Consider the following 21,675-nt stretch of genomic DNA (forward strand, 5'->3'; position numbering starts at 1 on the left):
TAATGGGTTCCATTATGGCACTCTCACAGAAGAATATAATGTATGATATGGGAGTCACCTCTGTGTGTGTGATTACCATTGATGGATAAAGAAACTGCCTTTGCCTTTTGATAGGGCAGAACTTAGGTAGGCAGGAAAAACTAGACTGGATGCTGGGAGAAGGAAGGCAGAGAGATACACCATGGAGCCACTGGAGACAGGTGCTGGAAATTTTACCCGGTAAGCCACTGCCACGTGGCGATACACAGATTAATGGAAATGGGTTAAATTAATACAAGAGTTAATCAATAAGAAGCTAGAGTTAATGGGCAAAGCAGTGATTTAATTAATATTTTATTTAATTTTCTATGTGGTTATTTTGGTTCTGGGCAGCTGGGACCAACAAGCAGTGCCTCCCTTAATCCACATCCTCTCCTTTCTTGTACTCCACCCTTCAGCTGACTTCTTTATTCCTCCTAGTTGGATTCCTCTTACTTTTGTGTCGTGTGTGTGTGTGTGTGTGTGTGTGTGTGCTGGTGACTATTACCAGAGCTGCTTTCAGGAGCATAGGTGAAGGATTGCTTAGAGGAGTGAGGGCACTTCACCAGTGACTATGCTACTAAGGAAAATGTCTCTCCTTCTCCATCATTAACCCTTAGCTACCTGCAGCTCCTCAGGGAGGGTTAGGATCTCAGGAGTTCCTGACTCCCTCATGACAGGATGTCAGCAGAGACAGTGTTGTGTGAGTCTTGCACAGGCACTAACAGCTACTTCTATGAGCAAATGGGTGCAGTGGCCATGCGAAGCCATCTCCCCAGACCAGCGCTTCATAACACTGCGTTCCTTCTTTCATACTCTTAAGTTTGTGGTGTTCCCTGTTATACAATGATCCCTAGGTCTTCTAGGAGTTGGTGCTGATGTTCAATTGATTTGGACATTCAATGGATTGAGCATTCAACAGTCACTTGTTTTCAGCACCTAGTTCAGTTGTTACTACTGCCCACCACCACAGGCAAGCTTCTAGACCAAAGCTGGCAGCAGTGCTACCTCCTGGGTGTAAGCACAGTTGTCTACAAGGTGCATACCTTGGTAGGAACATCCTGTCCACTTAGCAAAACAATTGCACCAGTTTTGCTACTGGAGGCTAATTTGCTCCTGTGGAGAAAGCCTCAACTCAAGTCCAACAAAAAAGCTGTTAGTTATTTTCAAAACATACTTCTCATTTACTGCAGCTGTGGATACATCTTACTTGTCCAGTTGGCAGTAGAGCTCCCAGGGGCCACAGCTGAATAAGACTAGTGATCATGACTCCACTACCACAACTGGCATGGCATCTTGCTCTGCAAGGAGCTGGTGGCAGAGGATCTTCCCGCTCAGTTTCTCTATATCTTCTGCCTAGAGCATGTGGAGTCTTCAGCAGCAATCACTTACCTTCTGATTCTGGGAAGCATCAGATATGAATACTATTGAGCAAGTGTCATTGTGGTTTGGTGAAACATCCTTTGAGTATATGTCTAAGAGTAGCAGAGCTTGGTCTTGAGGTAGATGAATTTCCAGTTTTCTGAGAATATTGATTTCCAAAGTGGCTTTACAAGTTCTCACTCTTGCCAGCAGTGGAAGAGTGTTACCCTTGCTCCACATCCTCTCCAACATGAGCTGTCACTTGCGTTTTTGATCTTGGTCTTTCCGACAGGTGTAAGATGGGATCCCAGTGTCATTTTGATACGCATTTCCTTGATAGAGCGAAGGATATTGAACATTTTTTAAATGATTTTAGGCCATTTGAGATTCTTCTCCTGAGAATTCTCTGTTTAGATGTGTACTCCATTTTTAAAGTGGATGTCTAGTTTCTTGAGTTCTTCATATATTTTAGAGATCAGCCCTCCATCAGACATGGGGTTGGTGAAGATCTTTTCCCATTCTGGTTTGTCCTTTGATGGTGTCCTGTGGCTTACAGAAGCCTTTTCATTAATCTACTTTAATGATAAAAACTCTAATGCATAAAATTCATAAGAGTTAAAAGTCAATGTCAAACTAGAAAAATATATAAAACAAGTTTTCATGAGGCATAGTGATGCACACAAGCAATCTCAGCATCTGGGAGGCAGAGACCTGAGGACCACTGTTGTCAGGGTTTCTGTTCTGCCTGGTTCCTGCAATTGTTAAATCCCAAAGAAATCACACAGAGGTCTACATTAGTTATAACTGATTGGCCCCTTAGCTCAGGCTTCTTATTAACTCTTTTTTTTTCTTTTTTAAGAATACCTCTATTGCAGACTCTTATAACTTATATTAACCCATTATTCTTGTCTATGATAGCCACATGATTCAGTACTATATTTGATGAGGCAGTTACATCTTGCTTCTTCTGTGGCTGGATCACAACTGCAGACTAGGACTTCCTTCTTCCTAGAATTCTCCTGTTCTCATTGACCTACCTATACTTCCTGTCTGGTTGTCCCGCCTATACTTCCTGCCTGGCTCCTAGCTAATCAGCGTTTTTAAAATATAATTGACAGAATACAGACCATTGTCCCACACCAGAACATAAGTTCAGGTAAGCCTAGGATATATGAGACCCTGCCACCAAACAAGCAAAACATTTTACACACTGTAAGTTATTATAAATGCTATAGGAGTAAAGTACTGGATTCTATAAGAAGGAGAGTAATTCCTGATAGAAACACAGACAAGCATAAAAAGGGGCAATTCATGTTGGTCCATGAAGATGGAAAGAAAATTCAACCTGGAAATGCAAATGAAAATTGTAAGAAAGTTTCAGGTAAGTGATTGAGGTCCAGCACTCAGAAGTCTTCCTCAAATGTCATTTTGATAACTGGAAAAGTACACAAAAGGCAAAAATACAAAGAACAAATAGAATGGCTGCCAAGACAATAAGGAAAAGTGTCAATTAGGTTTTTCAAACCGGGGACAGGTAAGCAAGTGTAACTGAGCTGCATGTGGACTTTCTTGTCCTTCTGCAGGAACGCTCTAGTGGTCACTGATGGCCTGCTGTTTTTAAGATGCCCAGCTGCTGGAGGTGCTGAGAATCAGCAGGGGGAAGGGAGGGCTGATGGAGGGTAGGTTCCCATTGCAGTTGATATTGGTCAGTGGCACATTGTGGTTTTTCTGTATCTGTGAGTTTCCTTTATCTGCTCTCTCCATTCTAAATAGAACCTCTGTTCATTGTGGAGCACTAAAGAGTAATGACACTTTCATTTCCTCTTGACAAAACTTTCAAAATATCTTTACCTGATGTCATTGGGAGGATGCTTAAAATCTGTTTAAAAGAGAGAAACTTTGTGTGTATTATGCCCATGACAACAGTGCAAAAGCAAAATCCTTGGTACCACGTGGATGAATATCTCCAAATTATACACACACACACGCACACACACACACACACACATTTGCAGCAAATGATGACATTGAACTTCTGTTCCTCCTGTATCTAGAAGAGCTAGGAATATAGAATCTGTTCCATTGGCTGATAAACATGGTGTTTATGATTGAATCCACAGCTCCAGATATATTGAAATAAATCCAGCTATGTCATTTGTTTTTCCCATCATCAGTGGTTGAATACCTGACAAAACACAGCTTAAGAGACAAGAGGTTTATTTTGTGTCACAGTTTGAGGGATGCAGGTCACCATGGTGGGGAAGGGGAGGCAGGCAGCAGGCACTTGAGGCAGCTGGTCACTCCGCAGTCAGGAAGTTGATATAGGATACCTGTTCTATTTACTTTCTCTTTTTATTCAGTTCAGGACCTGAGCACCATGGGGGTGGTTCTGCCCACATTCCGGGTGGACCTCCTTCAATTAAGCCTCCCTGGAAGTGCCCTAAGAGATACCCAGAGGTTTCTCTCCAAGAGACCTCAGATCCTATTCAGTTCATAGTCGAGATTAACTCACACCAACCAAAGATAAATTTACAATGGTAGCATTCAAGGGAACACAGCCCAGGAAGACGGTTCATGCCCAGCCTCCCCTGTCAGTTTTGCTGAGGTGCAGAACAAGACCAAGTTCCTTGACAGGGTCTCTAAGGCCGAGGTTTAGTTCCCACCACTTCAGCTACTCACCTCCTGCCATTAATCTTGCTTTCAAGTCCCAAGTCACCTGGGCTGTGGTAGCACTCAGAGGCCCATCAGCACTTCAGTTTTCAGAGGAGTCTTGCTGGCACCTCTGCACCTTTACTTATCCCTAAACTTCTACTCACCATTCTTATTTTAGCTCAACCCCTACTTCTTTAAATATTTCAGCCTGGGTCCAGCTTCTTCGTCATTCACTGCCATTGAAGCTTTTTCCTTTCCTCAGCCCTTTGTCTCAGCTAATAAATATACAGTTAATGGCACGGAGCTTAAGGCCCTTCCTTCTCTGACTGCTGTGACTTCGTTTACTGTTTTGTACATTTCTATCTGGAGTACAGTTGGAACTTAACATAAATGGAAAACAAATAAGTTCAGGATCTTGATTTAAGACCTTCTAAGATTTTACTTGCTGCCAAAGTTTGAACTAGCTAAAAAAAAAAAAAAGAAAGAAAGAAAAATCTTCCAAATTTCAATATATAAATATTGTATTTATGGAGAAAAATGTTTATGGAAAAGTTAGTATTGTATTTACACTAGAGACAATAGAAAGGGAATGAAATTACATTTCGTTGGGATAATTTTTACCAGTAATTTTTACATGGATATTTACTCTAAAGTGAGTTGTATTCAGCAAAGAGTGGCTGACTACTCGGTTTAATTTTTGGTTATTATCAGTTAGAATTTCTCTAATTCTTATACTTACAGGTACTCTTCTCTTTAAAACTGGCTGCGTGCATCCTTGACTTTTTGGAGTATGTGAGCGCGTTCAAGAGAGAAGACGCAACATGCACCACGATTAAGAAGGAGATGCTATTTACCAAGCCATCGTGTTTCTCTACACAGCCCATTGGACAGGGCTCAGACCACTTTTCTTCTCCTGGTGACTTCCAGGTCTCACACTACAGAGGCTGTCGCTGTGTCTCTGATGCTACACTGTAGATGATGTTTCTTTATTCTTAACCCAGGGTCTGCAATCCATTCACATGGATTCAAGCCTGACCAGGTTATGTTAGATCAGTTAAACACACACACACACACACACACACACACACACACACACACACACACACACACACAGCCTTTTACAAGAGGTAGTGAGCTCTTTGCTTTAAAACACACAGAAGTCAAACACGAACTGTAGAAACTGCTCCCCTCTTCTCACAATTGTGGCTCCTGGCTCTGTTCCATCTACTGCTGGAACCTCTAACACCAGTTCCCTGCAAAGTGTGGTGCTCTTGCCAGCTATGGTCTCTGCTTAGCTACTCTTTCCTGCAAAATGCTGCCTTCATCATTTTTTTTCTGTCCCATATGTCTGTCTCTCACCAGGCGCTTTCTGCATCCTGTTGGGCCAGGGGAGGGTTGATCGTCTCTGACTTTTGGAAGATGAGGTACAATTTGCAGACTGAAGTTCATCCGGAATGCTTGCTGTGAGTCGCCTGCGAGTGCCCTATGCTTACCCGCTCCTGGTGTTTCTCCCTAATTGTTTCAATCTCACTTGCACATCAGCAATGTTAGAACACCTTCCCCCTCTCATAGCCTAGAGAACGCAAGTGCAGGCAAATGATAAATCAACATGACCGGATTTTGTTTCTGAGTTTTAATAATTTAACAAAGGAATTGGAATTCAACCAGGGAAGTATTTATTGACAAAATTTTATTGATAAAATAACATTAAAGATTTGTGAACAAATTAAAAATCCCCGTAAAAGAAAGTTACATCAGCTAGGATGTTAAAAAAAAAAGTATGTCTATGCCTGGGATAAGGAAATATTTTCTGTTCTGGATTGACTATGTTAAACAACATCAGTAATAGTGAGGATTTTAATTCGTAGAAAAGAACTATGACATAATCCTGGCAGCCACAGGAACAACCACTGTGGGACAAACGCTGTGTGGAGTGGGTGATGCATCCTTTGCCTACTTTTCCTCAACCCATGCATGTTCCAACATCTTAATTTGCCTTCCTGCCTCGATCTGTCTACTCTTCCTTAGCCCCCTGATCTGTAGAACATCTTGTTCTGTAAGCATGGCTGCCATTTCAGTGACAGCTTTCCCTGCTGGCTCAGGTCTGCTCTTTGCTGGGTCCTTTGGCCCAATGCCTCTGACCTTGGGTGGTTGCTGCTTTGAGTCTGCCTGGCTTCATTCCCGAAGCAAGTGGTGGGTATGAGCTATAATAGAAGACATTGTTTTAAGTTTTCAACTTATTTTAGGTACTGACACTGTAGTGTCAATATCTTAAGGACTTTTCAGCCCAGTGGACGTTGTATTTGGTTAGCTAATGTCACTCACAGCAAGGAGGAGATTGTGGATGATTTGTATTTTACACTAAAAATGATTTAACACCGAATGAACTTTTTACCCATATTCTTCCTTCCTTGCTCTAGGATCTTGAGGAATGAGGACAATGGAAAGTTTTCTTTTTGGGGTTTGGGACTCTTCGGGGTCACAATTCTGTCAGATCTCCTGTACGTAACCATCGCTCTATTGACCCAAGATGACACTGATAGAAAATGTGAAGTTAGTCTTGGGGAACATGGAAGATGTTATGAGCTTTGGAGAAATTTTGAGGGGAAAGCTCTCCCTTTGATTAAGAATTACTGGGTATCAGCGGCTCCATCAGATTCTAACTTCTACTTAAACTTCTACATAAGACTGAAATGGAATCAGGGTGTTATCTTGGGGTAGATTAGGGCACATTCAGTGATAGTGACCTCAAATTAGATCAACCATTCCAGAATCCATGTTAAATCATCAGCAATAAAGTCCAGTCAGGGTCAGCCATGCATAGAGACAAGAAAATGGTGTAACTGGAGGTTTCTCTCCTGCCCACCAGTTCCTGAGGCTTTTATTAGTTATAAAAGTTTGGCCAATGACTCAGGCTTATTACTGACTAGCTCTTTAAATCAACCCATTTCTATTAATCTATGTATAGCCATGTGGCCTGTGGCTTCCCAGTGGGATTCTGGCATGTTGCTCCTTGGGTGGCAGCTGGCATCTCCCAGACTTCACCCTTCTTCTCCTGTATCTCTGTTTGGATTTCCCGCCTGGCCCTATTTTGCCTGACTGTTGGCCAAATCAGCTTCCTTATTAACCAATGGTAATAAAACATATTCACAGCATACAGAGAGACATCCCACATCAAAATGGTGGCATTCTTCCCTGTTCCTCGGCCATATGATATAATATGATATGATATGTATGTTCATGTGCCTGGGTTTACAGATGTACAGATGTACATGTGCCTTTGCCCTTTGTGGATACAGATGCCTGTGCCTGTGTTTGTATATTTGTGAATGCGTGTGTGCATGGACATATGCTTGTGCCTATTTGTGTGTATGCTCATGTGCCTGTGTTTGGGAGTATACATGTACCTGTGCCCATGTGTGTGCTTATGTGTGTGTGTGTGTGTGTCTGTTTGTGTACATAAATGAGATATCTAAGACTTGTTATCAGGAGCAAATCTTATCCTCATTCTGTTGGACAGATAGAGTAGTCAAGTAAAAATCATAATGCTAAAAGCTAAGTTGATGTGAGGATTAAATGATAAAAAAATAAACATGTCATCACTTTCTTGCTTTAATTCATATCTAGAAATTTTCTCTGCTAGTCCAATTGTAATAGATCAGGCAGTTGTGGACAGCTTATACTTTATTTATCTGGATTATTGTCCCTTTTGAATAAATAATCCATTAGTTTACTTGGGGAGGCCTGTGCTCCATTAGAGAGGTTGGTGATACTTCGGGCAGTGATAGATAAGGTGATACCATGAACTACGACAGTGCGGCTGGTTTTCTGGAACCAAGGATTGATTCTCTGCCACAAACCTTAGGGACAGACTTTTGTGAAGGAGGCTGGCAGTCCCGTGTGTTGCTGTGTGTCAACGGTGGCGTGCCAGTGTGACAGTAGGGTCCTGGCTTTGCTCCTTATTCTTTACCTTTGTCATTCTGGAAAGCATTCCCATTCCCATGTTGAAACCAGATATCCAGGAAGTAATGACCTCGATCTTCCTTGTACCATTCCATTGTTCAGGGTAAAGGCAGAATAAGAGTATGCCCTTGTGACAAATGCTGGCATTGTATTTGGTAGCAAGGATCAAAAACCGATGGTGATGAAAAGCTGACAGCTAAAAGGTTCTTTCATGTACAGTCTCACTTCTCACAACAACCTTCTGAGGTAGGAACAGGAGATAATGCTTTTATTTTCATTTGTCAATGCTAGACACCAAAGACCATAGAGCGCAAGTGATTTGCCCTCAGCCATAGTAAATAGCAGGAACTAAACTTAGTACCACATCTTCTGACTTGGCAGTCTGCTTTTTACATTAAGCTACTGCAGGAGAGTCTCCAGTTTGCACATTGGGAAAAGTGCACTGTAAGCAGGTATATAACTTGTCTAGAAGTCGGGTGGCTTGGAACTAATGCTTTAGCCACTAGAGACTGCTGGGTCACAACTTGCAGGGACTCTAAAGGAGCAAGATGTCTGCAAGCTGGCTTTCAATTTTGGATATTAGAAGATTGTCCAGGGCTCCCTGGCATCAAGGAGCAGAGGTGCAATCCCATGACTACCACTGCACAGCTACAGTGCTTCCTAGGCTAGCTTATCTGACCTCCTCATTGGACTGCAAACTTCTTGAGGCAAGAACATGACTTACTCATTGTATTCCCAGAATTCAGTGCAGTGCTAGATCTTTTTCAAAGTTAAGTTCATAAGGGCATTGTATGTTTCATAAACAGCTTCTGAATTTTGTTGGAAAGAGGTTGTTTTCACGGAATAGACCTGGGGGAAACTCAGCTTTCTTCGTGGAAGGGTGGTATATACCAGCACTACAACATTAAAGTAGAGAATAGCATCCAAGTGATCCTTGTCTACAATGAAAAAAAATCTACTTTCTATGTATTCAAGTTAGAGGCTCTCCATTAGCCAAGAACTCATGTAAAATGTATACATTTTGGTCTTTGAGTAAAGGCAATGTCTTTTTGCATGGAGAAAATTAAACCTCTCATAAATATGAATATGGTATTATTTTAGTAATATGGAGAGGAATTTATGACAAAATATGATTAATCACAGTCACAACTGATTCAGTGAGAGTTGGAAGAGAGTTCTATTTTTCTCTGGTTTAGTTTGCCAAGGCACATTCTCCTTGGTCCTTCACACCTCCCTGTATCCTGGTCATCTGAGAACCCAGGTGATTCTTGACCAGGTCGGAGCTGGGGGCAAGAGGGCACCACCGCTGTGATTCAGACTTGGACCTCAGTTTGGATGCTCTACACCAAGACACATTGGCAAACAGTCCACGATGGACAAGGATCATCGTTCCCAGGCTAAAGGACCGGTCCAGGCTAGACTCAGGACCAGAGAGCAGTGGTCGTTTGCTACTCTTCAAGAGGAGAAGTGTAGCAGGGCTTACAGTCTGGTGAAGACAGCTTCTTGAATGGAAGAAGAATTTTAAATTTAGGAGACAGCACAGCAGCTCACCAGTTTGTGGTCCTCAGGATCAAATGAGTCCTGAAATCAAGAGGTGGGTAAAGGCTCAGTAGCTCCAGGGTTGGTAGAGGTTACGGGTCATCAAGAGGCCTTCCTAGTTGTGAAGACTGGTGCAGGCTACGGCTGGATGCCTGGTTTTTCCAGGTATTACCACCAAGTTTCAAACATGGCCTTAATGGCCAAGCATTGCTTCTTTCAGGCATTGCAGTTTCATTTTGCAGGGCTGGCGCCTGTGAGAAAACAAAGCAGAGGGTGATATCAAGGTTGAGGATGGACAAGGAACAGCGTTGAATGTCTTGTCACAGTTAATAAGGCTCCACTTTGAATGTCCACCAAGAAGAATAAGGAGTATGAGGTGCCGCCCCTAATAAACTTCTCAGTTGTGGCTTCATGGGTTTCTTGGACCCTGGGCAGCCACCAGGGTCTGTTGAGCATATCAGCAGCTGGTTCTATACAATCTGCATCAGGGAGGACTTTGGAGTTTGGCCAAATTGGGATTAGCATAACTTTGGGGTAGCATCACCCCAAAGGTTTGGGATACCATGACCAGAAAATAAAAACAGCACTGTCTTACATAAAGAATGAATAAAATGCTTCTCTAGTGCTGGTGCTGATGTCCAGTCATACATGACATCCTGGTGCCTGAATCCTCGGATTTTGAATCCCATAGATTAACTCTCAGTGACTGGTTTTAGAATTTGCATGAGCTATAGAATATGTACTAATTAGTTTTTTTTTTTTTTAAATTGTTGTTGTTGTTTTGTCAACATGACTCAAGCAATCATCTGGGAAGAAAATGCCTCCATCAGTTTAGCCAGTAGGCATGTTTGTGGTACATTTTTCTTGATTAATGATTGATGTTGGAGGGCCCACTCCACTATGGGTGATGCCACCCCTGGAAAGGTCATCCTGGGTTATGTAAGAGAGTAAGCTGAGTGAGTCACGGGGACCAAGAAAGCAGTGCTCCTCTATGGCATTAGCTCCATTTCCTACCTCCAGGTTTCTGCCTTGAGTTCTGCCCTGACTTCTTTTCCCAGTGGACTGGAATATGAAATAAACCTTTTCTCCCCAAATTGTTCTGTGTGTTTATCATAATACTAGAGAGCAAAATGGGATGGTATTAATCCTTAATAATGGGAGGGTACTAATACTTAATAATATATAAATCTTACCATGATTGCCACCAATCAAAGTTTGTATTGCTCAGTTTTTACCCTACTTCATTGTAGGATAAATATGTATGATTTAGTGACTTTCCTATTTCTTTTTTTTTCATGAAAGAGAAAACTTTTAAAGTATTTATGTAATGCTAATTGCTTTGTTTTCATCAAATTTTAACTGTTTCAAATTATGCTATATGTCTTTGGGGACATATCTGTGTTTTAACTGAACATGAAAGCATTTTTGCATGGGTATACGTGGTCTTTTCACTTCTGCTGCCTTTTGAAATACATCAATACACCATATAAACATTAGTAGGTTAGAAATCATGTTACACATTTATATCATTAAAGCCTAAATGACAGAATTTCTATTTTGCTATATATCACAATCTACATGATTATTTGTATGATTAGGTGATACCAAAAATTATAACTAGCACCAAACAAAAAAATGTTACAAGAAAAGGAGTCGAACCATAGGAAATATAAACTATACCACCATCCTGCAATAACATCTGTAATCCAAGTTTTATATATGCTGTTTAAAATGCACTGTCTGCGAACTACTTCTAACTCTCATTTGGGAGGTACAAGGGTAAAACATTTGTTTTCACAAACAAGCTAATGAGAATTTATTCTTCCTAAAGAGTTTTTATTGCATACCTTTAATTAAAAACAATAGAAAACTAAGTTGCTTTGTATTTTTTCATTTGTAATTACTAGAAGTAGGCATAACTATAAAGCATGAAATAAGTTATCTCCATAAATACTGTAAATTCTTTCTGTAGATTCTTTTTATTCTCTTCCTCTCTGATAAAAAGGCATTAGGGAATAAACATGAAATGAATTCTACTTAATTTATGAAATGATGTTTTGAAGGAATTTTAAAAATACAAAGAATTATTTTCTGTGGTTCAGCTGACATTTTGTGTATGGTTATTAAGTTTTGGAATTATAGTTGTAATTTAACTGCATTTGGTTAAATACATGTATTTGTCTTTGAGTGACTAATAGGATCATGAAATACTTGTGCATTCAACGAGATCTTCTTAGCGATCCACATCAATTATTCCATATATACTTGTTAGTCATCTCAGTAACGACCATCTGGGGGTACCCTGTTTCTGAGGACAGATGTAATTTTTATCCAAATGATTCACTATGTTTCTATTCATTGTGCTGTTTCTTATAATATAATGACTTTTCTATTTCTTGAAGCCAAAGACACATATCTTACATGCCAGTCATTAAATATCATAACCATAAAAATTTAAAGCCACAGAAGGAATCTTGAACATGGGCACAAATCACATATCTTGACTTCAGCCAGCCTCAGGAGGCGCCGGTTACTCCTGCTTCTGCATCTTTGTCAGGAGAACTTGTATCCAAGTCTCATGGTTCGCAGAGCCTTTGCTCACCTTACACAATTTAGAGAAGAGGAAGTGCTTCCTACTGATTGTGTTGGTAGAAAGGTAGCACTTGCCAGTTAACTGAATCAGATTGTCAGCTGTTTTAGTAGTGTAAATTACTGGATTACACTCAGTGTGGAGACCAGTCCTAAAGTCTCAGAAGACACCAGAGTTAATCAGAAAGTTCCTGAGCACGTCCTTCGAAAAATCAAAAATCAAAATAAAACAAAGAGATGCTAGATTTTGTAAATAAGTAGTCTTAGGGAATACTGATCTTAAGTAATCTTGTTTAACTGTGTCTCTGACCCGAGACTGTTGTTTTCTTGTTTGGTTCTGTGGCACTTTGGCCTCATTTGTGCTGGACCAGAGTAAAAACTCTGCTAGTCCCCGAGACCTGCAGTGAGTCTTAGGGTATCTTTCTTCACAACTTGTAGAATGGCGCTTCGCTGAGCATTGTTTGGAAATTTTGGGATAACAACTAACGGGACATAATTGTTTTATTATTTTTTTAGTGCATTTTCTCTATAGAAATTGAACAGGTTAAGAAACTTTTATTTATTTATACATTGTACCCAAATTAACCTAAATAATTTGGAAAATAGGAAATGTGTACAAGACACAAATTTTGTCCTTACTAGACCTAGTTAGGGAGATAGCTCTATCATACATAATATAACATTAAGCATTAAGATGCTTAATTCAATATTTGCTGAAGCCATCTAAGTATTAGGGTAAATAGTTCACATTAATGGATATAGTTATTGCAGAAAGGGAGATAAAATATTGGACTAATGGGAGGGAAAATCAAGGAGATGGTAGGATGTGTTTTATGTTTTGTTTTTTTAGAATTTTGAAAGGCCGTCTGCTTTTCTGAAATAAGGAAGAGTACGCAAAACTTGTTGGGCCCTTAGGTTCTAGAAATTTGAAATAAGGTGAAGACAATGCTTTGGTATATTGTAAAATGCTGAATATATTGCTAATATATTTATCACATATCTTGAAACATTTATATATAAGATCAGAGTTTTACAAGAGGATAGTTCTAACTCATTTGTGACAGACTCCCGCCGTGAAGTGGGAGTCATCAGGGAGCCAGTCCTCACCTCCAGAGGCTAGAATCTTAGCCTCAGTTAATACACAACTAACTTCTTTCTGGAAGATAGAAACTTTATGAGATGAGATTCTTTGGGGATATTATGGCTTTTGTGTCTTTGAAAAGATGAGCACCCCAAAATAAGCCTCAATTTTGACTTAGGAAATAATTAGTTTTCCAAGTGGACTAATAATACATGCCTTGGCACATTTAGTCATGTGGAGGACTTCCTGCCTCTGTGAAGACAGAAACCACAGGAAGATGGAAGTGACCTCCACAAGCACACCCAAACCGAGGCCTGGATGCCTGAGGGCATGCTTCTTTTTGCTGAGAGCATGGAGCTGCTCAGGGGATTGATACTAGAGCAGAGAAGCCTAGGCTTCCCCACTCTTGCACAGCCGCCCAAATGCCTCTCAGATTTGGGGTTCACACAAAGGCTGGCACCTACTTTTCTTCTTTGTCCTAACTCAGAAAAGACAGAATTTCTGTGCAGTCATAAATAACACAGGCAACTCATGGGGCAGAGTACTCATTGTTGGACTTCTAATGTTGTTTTTGTGTTTATCCTTTGGCAATATCTATTGGCTTTTTCCGTGTAGGTTTTTAAACCACATTATTTTATACGTTGTGGTATTTAAATGCTAATCAGAAAAAAAGATGTAAAACAATTGTAGACTCATGATACCATACAGAGGATTGTCACGGTGTGTGTTTGATAAGGACTGGTTTCGAGCCAGGAAACAAGGGGACCTGACGGCCAGCACGCAGCTCCTCTCAGCTGTTCTTTTTTTTCACCTTGACTTCTCTAGCTCAAGACATGCTTTGAAAACTGCTCACAAGATGTCAGAGTTGCCTTTTTTATTTCAACCAATGTGCTGCAACATCAGACTCTCATGTGATGAGCCCTGGACCCTAAACCATCTGAAATTATTAATTATTTCATGCTTAAGAAAGTCGAAGGAGAAAATCCCAGAGAACAATCTTCCAAAGCCCATGGCAATTATTTTAGGCTTCAATTTGAGCTCCATGTCAACAAGACTGAGTTTGACTTTCACTGGGGGCTGCTGCCTGAATGCAGCACTTTGTTTCAGCAAGCCTATGGGACAGGGTTTGGTGCAGTCCATTCAGAAGCCTGACACACTCACCTACATGTGCTTGTCATCTTTCACCATGAAGAGTTTAGTTTCGATGTCTAATTCTGATGAACAAAAGTCATATGCAAGAATAACAATAACCTCTAGTGGAGAGACAATAAGTAAAACCGGAGCCATTTGAACACAATAGAGTAGCAAAACACAGTAGAGGCAAACCAAAACTGAAACAAATATGACACACTATTGTGCATACATTATGGATATTCTTTAAGTTGTTCATATGTGTATTAGATTAGAACTTTGTGGACACTGGGCAAAATTTGAACACTCTAACACACTAATTGTTAACATTTATTATTGGCAAAACTATTGCCTCACAGTTCTAAATGTGCTTCTTTTGTGGTTTCTCTCTGCAAGCCCATCTCTTTCTGTTCACTATTGACTTACCTCCAAAGCATAATTTAAAAACCATCCATTTCATTGTAGAATTGCAACAAAGTCAGGATTGGCCTTGTGCTTTCTGTCTCTGGAAGATATGTTCCTACATTCAGGACCATCTGATGCATACACAGGAGACTGATGGTCATGACAGGATTTTAAAGTGTCTATCCTGTCAGAATTTGGGGACATTCCTCCCCAAACTGAAATTAGAATGAAGAAGTATTGTCCTTGTCCTTTTAGCTTCTAGGCCATTTGTGGTAGATAAATAGTCATGTTTTATATTTATCCTATGAAGTATAACTTTTTGCAGAGAAGTAACCATCAGTTTTGCCTTGAAATATATTAAGCACACATAAAACACTACAAGCATAAGCTATAAATCTCACAGGCTTGGTAAGTGCAGGAGTGGAATTTAAATGTTGTAGCAAAGATGTTAAAGCAATGCACAGTTACAAGATTTAGATGTCACACTAAACTCGTTCACAGGGGATTCCGTCCTGTTAAAAAATTTTCTTTTTAACTCTTGCGAGGTAACAGTGATCACTCATGAGATGTTTCTGTGGTTGTTCAGTGTGCAGTTCTCTCTCTCTTTTACACACACACATGTAAATACAGACACACAGGCAGTCACACATCGAGTCAAAACCAACGGCAGTGGGTGGTTTATGTCAGGACTGATTTTGACGCCCTCTCCCAGAGTAAGATAAATGTAAGTGATGAGCTCCTGGGGTTTGGTTGAACTCATTTTGTATTCAACACTCTGCCTGGCCCCTTTCTCATCTCTTTCTCCCCGTCTTTGTGTGTTCAAGCCTACTTGAGTTTCTTTTTTCTTTTGTAGAACTTGGTCCTTTTGATGTGCTGCAGGGCACTCCCTTCGGCAGAGAGTACTTGCCAGGAATCGGAAACATCAGCACACAGCTCTGAGAGGCTACTGTACAATAGCCAGCCCTGCAGCCCAATGCAGGACCCTTTCCCTCCCCTAAAGCAGCAATGCTCACTGTCTCCCACAATTGTGGATTTAAAGGAACAAAAGCTCCACAGTGTAAATGCAAAGTACAGATTTGTTTAGTGTTTGACCTGGTTGACCTCATGGTTGTCGCCTAACATGAGATGCATCTGCATGGATTAGATATACTCATTACTTCAGCTGAATTTCTCCTGCAGTTATAAAAAATGTATTGCTGTTTTACAGCTGCTGCAGTGTCAATATATGTAAGAACTGGGATGTCAGTATGTGTGGGTCCCGGGTCGTCGGCTTCTCTCAGTTATTTCCCCCCAAAATCATGTAAACTGAGTGCAGTGCTTTAACCCTTTGTCTGCTGTGAACAAGGTGAGAGGGCTGAGGTGTCAGTATTGCAGGGCTGCTGTTAGGCACGCCATCTCCATGGTTCACAGAGAGACTAGAGAGCAGCAGGCGTTAATCCGTCTTCTGCTGCCACGGCTAAAAACGTTTACTAAAGGGGTTACATTCCGCGTCACAGGTCTGTGTTTACTCACATGTGTTTCATGTGACAGATCCTTCAGGACTATGTCACTGAATTAGAACTTGGAACTGAAAATCAAAAGAACAAAACAAAGCAGAAAATAAGGGAGAATAGTGCAATTTAAATTTATACACACAAAAATATAACCGTCCTAAAACTTCCAAGTAGAACTAAAATTCAAATAATAGTTAACTTTAACTTTCCCAGGTATTTCAAAGAAACATTTTTAAAACAAACAAACGAACCAAAAAAAAAAAAATAATTAGAAAAGCAAGCTTGAAAGAAATTTGGTGCTTTTCTAACTTGACTGACATGCAAAACCACCTGGTGTGATGGACACTTCGTTTAATTTTGTCTAGACACTGAGCTCACTCTTATGTGAACACCCTGCCAGCATTACTGAAAAAGTTGTCATTGCTAAAAAGTTGATCTGTGAAAAAATGGACATTTCCCAGCAAACATTTACTTTTGAATGCTTTAGATTCAATTTTTTAATCACACTGCAACTAATGGTATGCCTGTGCTTGTGGCATTGCTGGAAACTCTAGAGGAATAATTTTAGTGGCAATGTGGCACTAATTCCATATTCTTAACTTATTTCATGCTTAGGTGATAAATCAACCAACCAGATGTTGTTATAAATTTTGAACACTGATATATATGGATAAAAAAAGCGAAGATGATCCAATTTTTCAAATATAGGCAAAATGCATGTTTTTAGAAAAAAAACTTGTAATAATTCTTGTAACAAATTCACACACACACACACACACACACACACACACACCCCAGAATGATCGCACTCTTCTTTCTTGACTGCAAGGGTATCCTATTGCCATCAGTGTGCTGCAAGTGGATCAATCAACACCCTTTATAGTCTACAAACAACCTTCACCAGTAGTGGGACTCCTGCAATTTATTGTCCCCTGAAACATTCTTAAGGTCACAGGCACAGAAAGGAGAGCAGCCGAAGCACTCTTGTCTCTGCAGAGTCATGCATTTATCCTGTATCTTTCTGCAAGACCACAGGACAGTTCTGAAATTAGCTGTTTCAGAAGTGTTTGGGCTCCCATTTGGTCAGGTCGCAGGCGCGCCTCAGATCCTGCCCTTAGTGCTCAGTGTGGAAATGGCTGACTGACTCAGCTCCTGGTTCCCATCCTGGCTCATAAACACCAGGGAAAGCCCGGCTTGTGAAGAAGCAGTGTCTGGGCCTCTGGGGTCAGGAAGGCTTGCTGCTTTCGACACCACAGTGATCTAGTAGATTGTGTACTAGCAACTCATCTCTCTATGGATTGTTGTTTCCCGTGTCCCTTTTTCCTGCTGGAACACTGTATTTAACCGACAAGATTTTATAGTGGGTTGGCATATACAAGCACATCACCTATATATTCAAACACAAACCAGGTGTTCCTATTCTTAAAACTGTGGAAAATTTCAAAGATACTCAGACTTTTGAAATGGACTGATTCATATTGGGTCTAGAAGTAGTTCACTTTACTTCACCAATAGCTAAAATTAGATTTATTACAGCTTTAACAGGGGTTGGTGGCACATGCCTTTAATCCCAGCTCTTAGGAGGCAGAAGCAGATGGAGCTCTATGAGTTCAAAGCCAGCCTGGTCTGCATAGAGAGGTCCAGGTCAGCCAGAACTACACTGTGACAATTTATCTAATAACAACAAAGTATTATAGTTATAGCTGGGTCAATAGGAGTCGCTTAAAACAAAAGGACACCCATGAATGTAGTCAGATTTTTTTAAATTAAAAAACAATTGAATTAGAGATAAGATTCTTGAATTTAATATTTTAATTACTTTTTATATTAAACATTTAACTACAAAAGGAGTTAGAGGACACACTTAAAATAAGAAATACAGCTAGATAATACAGAATGATCATTTTTACCAAATAAACATGTAGACTTTAGATTTTTAAGCATTAGAGTTAGGCAATAATTGAATTAGTTGAAATCTTAGTTACTGTCTTCCAAAGCTTTGTTTCTGGTTATCTTTAAAGCTACTTAATTTAATATTTCCTATTCTTTGTTTTAATTATCGTCCTCTGAGCCCCAATAAATCTGACTGAGTATAATCTAGACTTTTTTTTTTTTTTTTTTTTTTTTTTTTTTTTAAAGAACACAGTGGGTTGTATGACTCTTGAGGTCATGACCTCCTTTTCAAGACTCCAGGGACCAACTATTCCAAATCTTTCTTATATAATAAAGGAGACAGTCTTGGCGGGGGAGGGGGGGGTGGCTGTGACTGGAATAATCAGCACAAAGCTGTAAGAGCAATCTCAATGCTGTCTTGTTTTGAGTACCGCATTGCAATGTCTTATTTACTGCGAACATTTGTAAACATCTTCGCAGACACAGCACCACTGCGAGCCCGGCTGCCACAGATCCAGTAAAGCAGGAGAGAGATGTCAGGCTGATCCTTAGACCAGTGTGGGTGCTCAGGGGCTCCTAGTGTTCAGGGACAGTTTATGCACAGCACAGCTTGGCCTCCCGTTTCCCGGTGAGGCGGCCATTGTGCACGCTTCCTTTCCCCATTTGCTTGCCTTCCTCGCCTTTGCCTTACTCTTGGGATGTGGCAGGAGGAAGTGGCGTGTCACTTATGTTTCTAGTCTAACAGACTTCCACATCAGCAGCTTGCAACACGTGCTGGCTTTGTGAATGAACCCAGCTCTTCAGTCTCAGCCTGCGACTGTGCTTTTCAACCTTCCTAATGCTGCAACCCTCATGCTGTGGTGACCCCAACCATAGTGTTATTTTTGGTGCTACTTCATAACTGGAATTTTGCCAGTGCTATGAACCGTAATGCAAATTTTTGTGTTTTCCGATGGTCTTCCGCAGGCCCTGTGAAAGGACCATTCAACCTCCGAAGGGGTCTGACACGCAGGTTGAGAATCGCTGCCACAGGAAGCCACAACTGAACCGGCATTGAAAGACTGAGATCTCTGAGCTGACTGAACGGGCATTGAAAGACTGAGATCTCTTAGCTGACTGAACGGGCATTGAAGGACTGAGATCTCTGAGCTGTAGAAAAGATAGTTACCGAAACAGATATCCATGCTGTCCGTAATTTATACCAGAGTAATTCCGCTAATCTGAGGGTTCATGAGGGCAGACTGTGGTGATAGCACACAGTGGGTGCACGAGCACTCAGTGGGTGCACACGTGTTCCACATACGTGGTTCTTGACTGTTGCCAGTGTGGATGGAGACACGTATGTGAAACTCACTCTTCGCCATTCCTGTCGGTTGCTTCTTCTTCCCATACGTGTGCTGGCCACCTGAAACGGTGCCAAGATGCTGGATTTTTACTCACAGCCATTGATGTCGGAGGTACCTCTGCATGGAGCCCATACTAGCTCCTCAGCGAGCTGCTGGTTGTCCCAGGCTGAGATGCTGCTCCTTTCAGCTCTAATGGTTTGGCTGCTTTCGGTCATTTGTGGAAATAAATCATTTGGAAAGCCTGGGCTCCCCAGATCATCCCTGTGGAAATCTTCTCCAAGTGCCATCGGCCCAAACCAATAACTTCTCCCACCGTTTTGTTTTATTTGTTTTAAAGAAAAATGTTTGCCAGTTTTCCTTCCGTATGCTTCCAGTTTCTGTCTGGCATCTCAGTCTCTCCAACTCTCCCATGTATAATACCAAATTCTAGAAACAGATAATACACACACACACACACACTCACACACACACATGCTGAATAAACATAGGTAGATTAAAATATTAAATGAGATATTTTAAGTTTTAAAAAATTGACATCAGAGTATGTGAGTGGCCTGACCTGACTGGGAACTCCCAAAGAGGCCTTGTCCCCTTCAGAAGCCCCGGAGATCCCATGGAAATGGCCAGTTAGGTAGGAACTACAGGAAGACAGGTCAGTAAACAGACACCTGTCACACAAGCAACTGCTTTCCAACAACCTTGTGAACTGGGGGGTCAGTTCTGGGCTCCAGAACCAAACGCAGTTAGCTGACATCTTGCTCCAGCACTGGGAGACCTTGAGTAGAGGAAGTGTAGGTTCTTTGTCGCACTTTCTCAGGTCTTTCTGGTACCAGCTGAGTTCCATGGTTGCCTCTCGTTGCCCCTGACCCACTGGTGTTAGCTTGCCTCTACTTGAGATCCTTAACAGAGGAGTCCTGTGTTTATTCCCGAGTTAATCACATAGTTTTCATATCAAGGGTAATTATATCTATAAAACAATCAGCCTCTACTTACCTGATAAGAAGGATGGTGATAAAAAACTAAAAATTATTATCTCAATGAAACTACATGGGGAGCCTAATGGAAGGATTTTTATTTCCTGAGCACTAGAGTAAATGTGTGCTGTCCTGTCTTGATGAATATATTGATCTTGTTTAAGTCAGCACCTTGCTTGAATTTAAAGTGTAGGAGCGTGCCCTTTCACCAACTGTGTACTTTGTGTTTTCTGGCTCTTGTAATTTTTCCCATATCAGGAACTTGTCATGAAAGTATAAATTATGGGCCAGCAAGGTGGATAAAGGAACTTGCCACCCAGCCCGAGTTCAATCCCAGGAGCCCATGTGATGGAAGAAGGAATTAACTTCTGAGATTAATTGTCCTCTTACCTCCAAGTGCAGGCTGTGTGTGCACCTGAGCGTAAACACACATTTTTAAAAAGTGAAAATGAAGTGATTTGTGTTGGTTCCTTTTTGTAAGTATAATGTACAGAGTTATAAGGTAAGGTGAATTACCTGAGCATCTTTCTGTAAGTATTTATAAGGTAAGGTGAATTACATGAGCATCATTCTGTAAGCATTTTTTTGTCTGATAGGTATTTTCTAAGGTTATCTTATTTTTCTGGTCTGGGTTGTGAATTTTTCCACCTTTCACAGTTTAGCCATTACTAATTGTGACAGTAATGTTTTACGTAAAAAAAAAAAAAACAAACCCCACCAAGTTTTGTTTACAATACCATTACATAATCTAAAATTAAATGATCACAACTGTGATTCTCCAAACATTTCTGTTTATGATTAAAAAAAAAATACCCTCTCCTATGAAAGACAGCTTCCCGCTGCAGTCTGGATCTGGATGTCTTCTGACCTGCGAGGCCATGGGTGGTTGGTGAAGGTAGGAAGGGGTGTGATCTTGAGCGCTCTATGCAAGGACTTGAAGAAGATGGATTAGAGACAGCAACTGTGAGTTACTCTCATCTGGCGCTCAGTCCTCTGATCCTGGGGCTGCCTCCTGAGCCTCCCATTGGTGAGGAATATCATAGAACAACAGATGCGAGCACGCGAAGGCGGGGAGGGGGCAGGGGAGCGCAGTCCAACAGACAAGGCAAGATTTACTCCAAGGGGACTGAAGCGGTTACTTCACGTGAACTGTTTTATGCAAAACGAAGCACAAATCACCTGCAGTTGGGAAACCTTGCCAGAGTGGCGCACAAGGGAGAGAGCGACTG

The 21,675-nt window shown here is 41.0% G+C and overlaps 1 protein-coding gene across 2 annotated transcripts in view; it reads right to left on the minus strand.

Moving 5' to 3' along the window:
- Positions 1 to 5,818: 5,818 nt before the first annotated feature.
- Grid2 (glutamate ionotropic receptor delta type subunit 2) overlaps positions 5,819 to 21,675 on the minus strand; it is a 1,426,614-nt gene continuing 1,410,757 nt past the window's right edge. Inside the window, exons 16-17 of one of the 2 annotated variants that reach the window (XM_057772147.1) lie at positions 16,253 to 16,307; positions 9,706 to 9,785 (exon numbers count right to left, since the gene is read on the minus strand). In XM_057772147.1, coding sequence (XP_057628130.1) covers positions 16,287 to 16,307 — 21 coding nt within the window. In that variant the 3' untranslated portion in view covers positions 9,706 to 9,785; positions 16,253 to 16,286. Of the gene's footprint in view, positions 9,786 to 16,252; positions 16,308 to 21,675 lie in introns of both variants that reach the window. The other variant, XM_057772140.1, reaches the window with a different exon arrangement.

The sequence above is a fragment of the Chionomys nivalis genome, chromosome 1 (assembly GCF_950005125.1).
Source record: "Chionomys nivalis chromosome 1, mChiNiv1.1, whole genome shotgun sequence".
Classification (NCBI taxonomy): Eukaryota; Metazoa; Chordata; class Mammalia; order Rodentia; family Cricetidae; genus Chionomys; species Chionomys nivalis.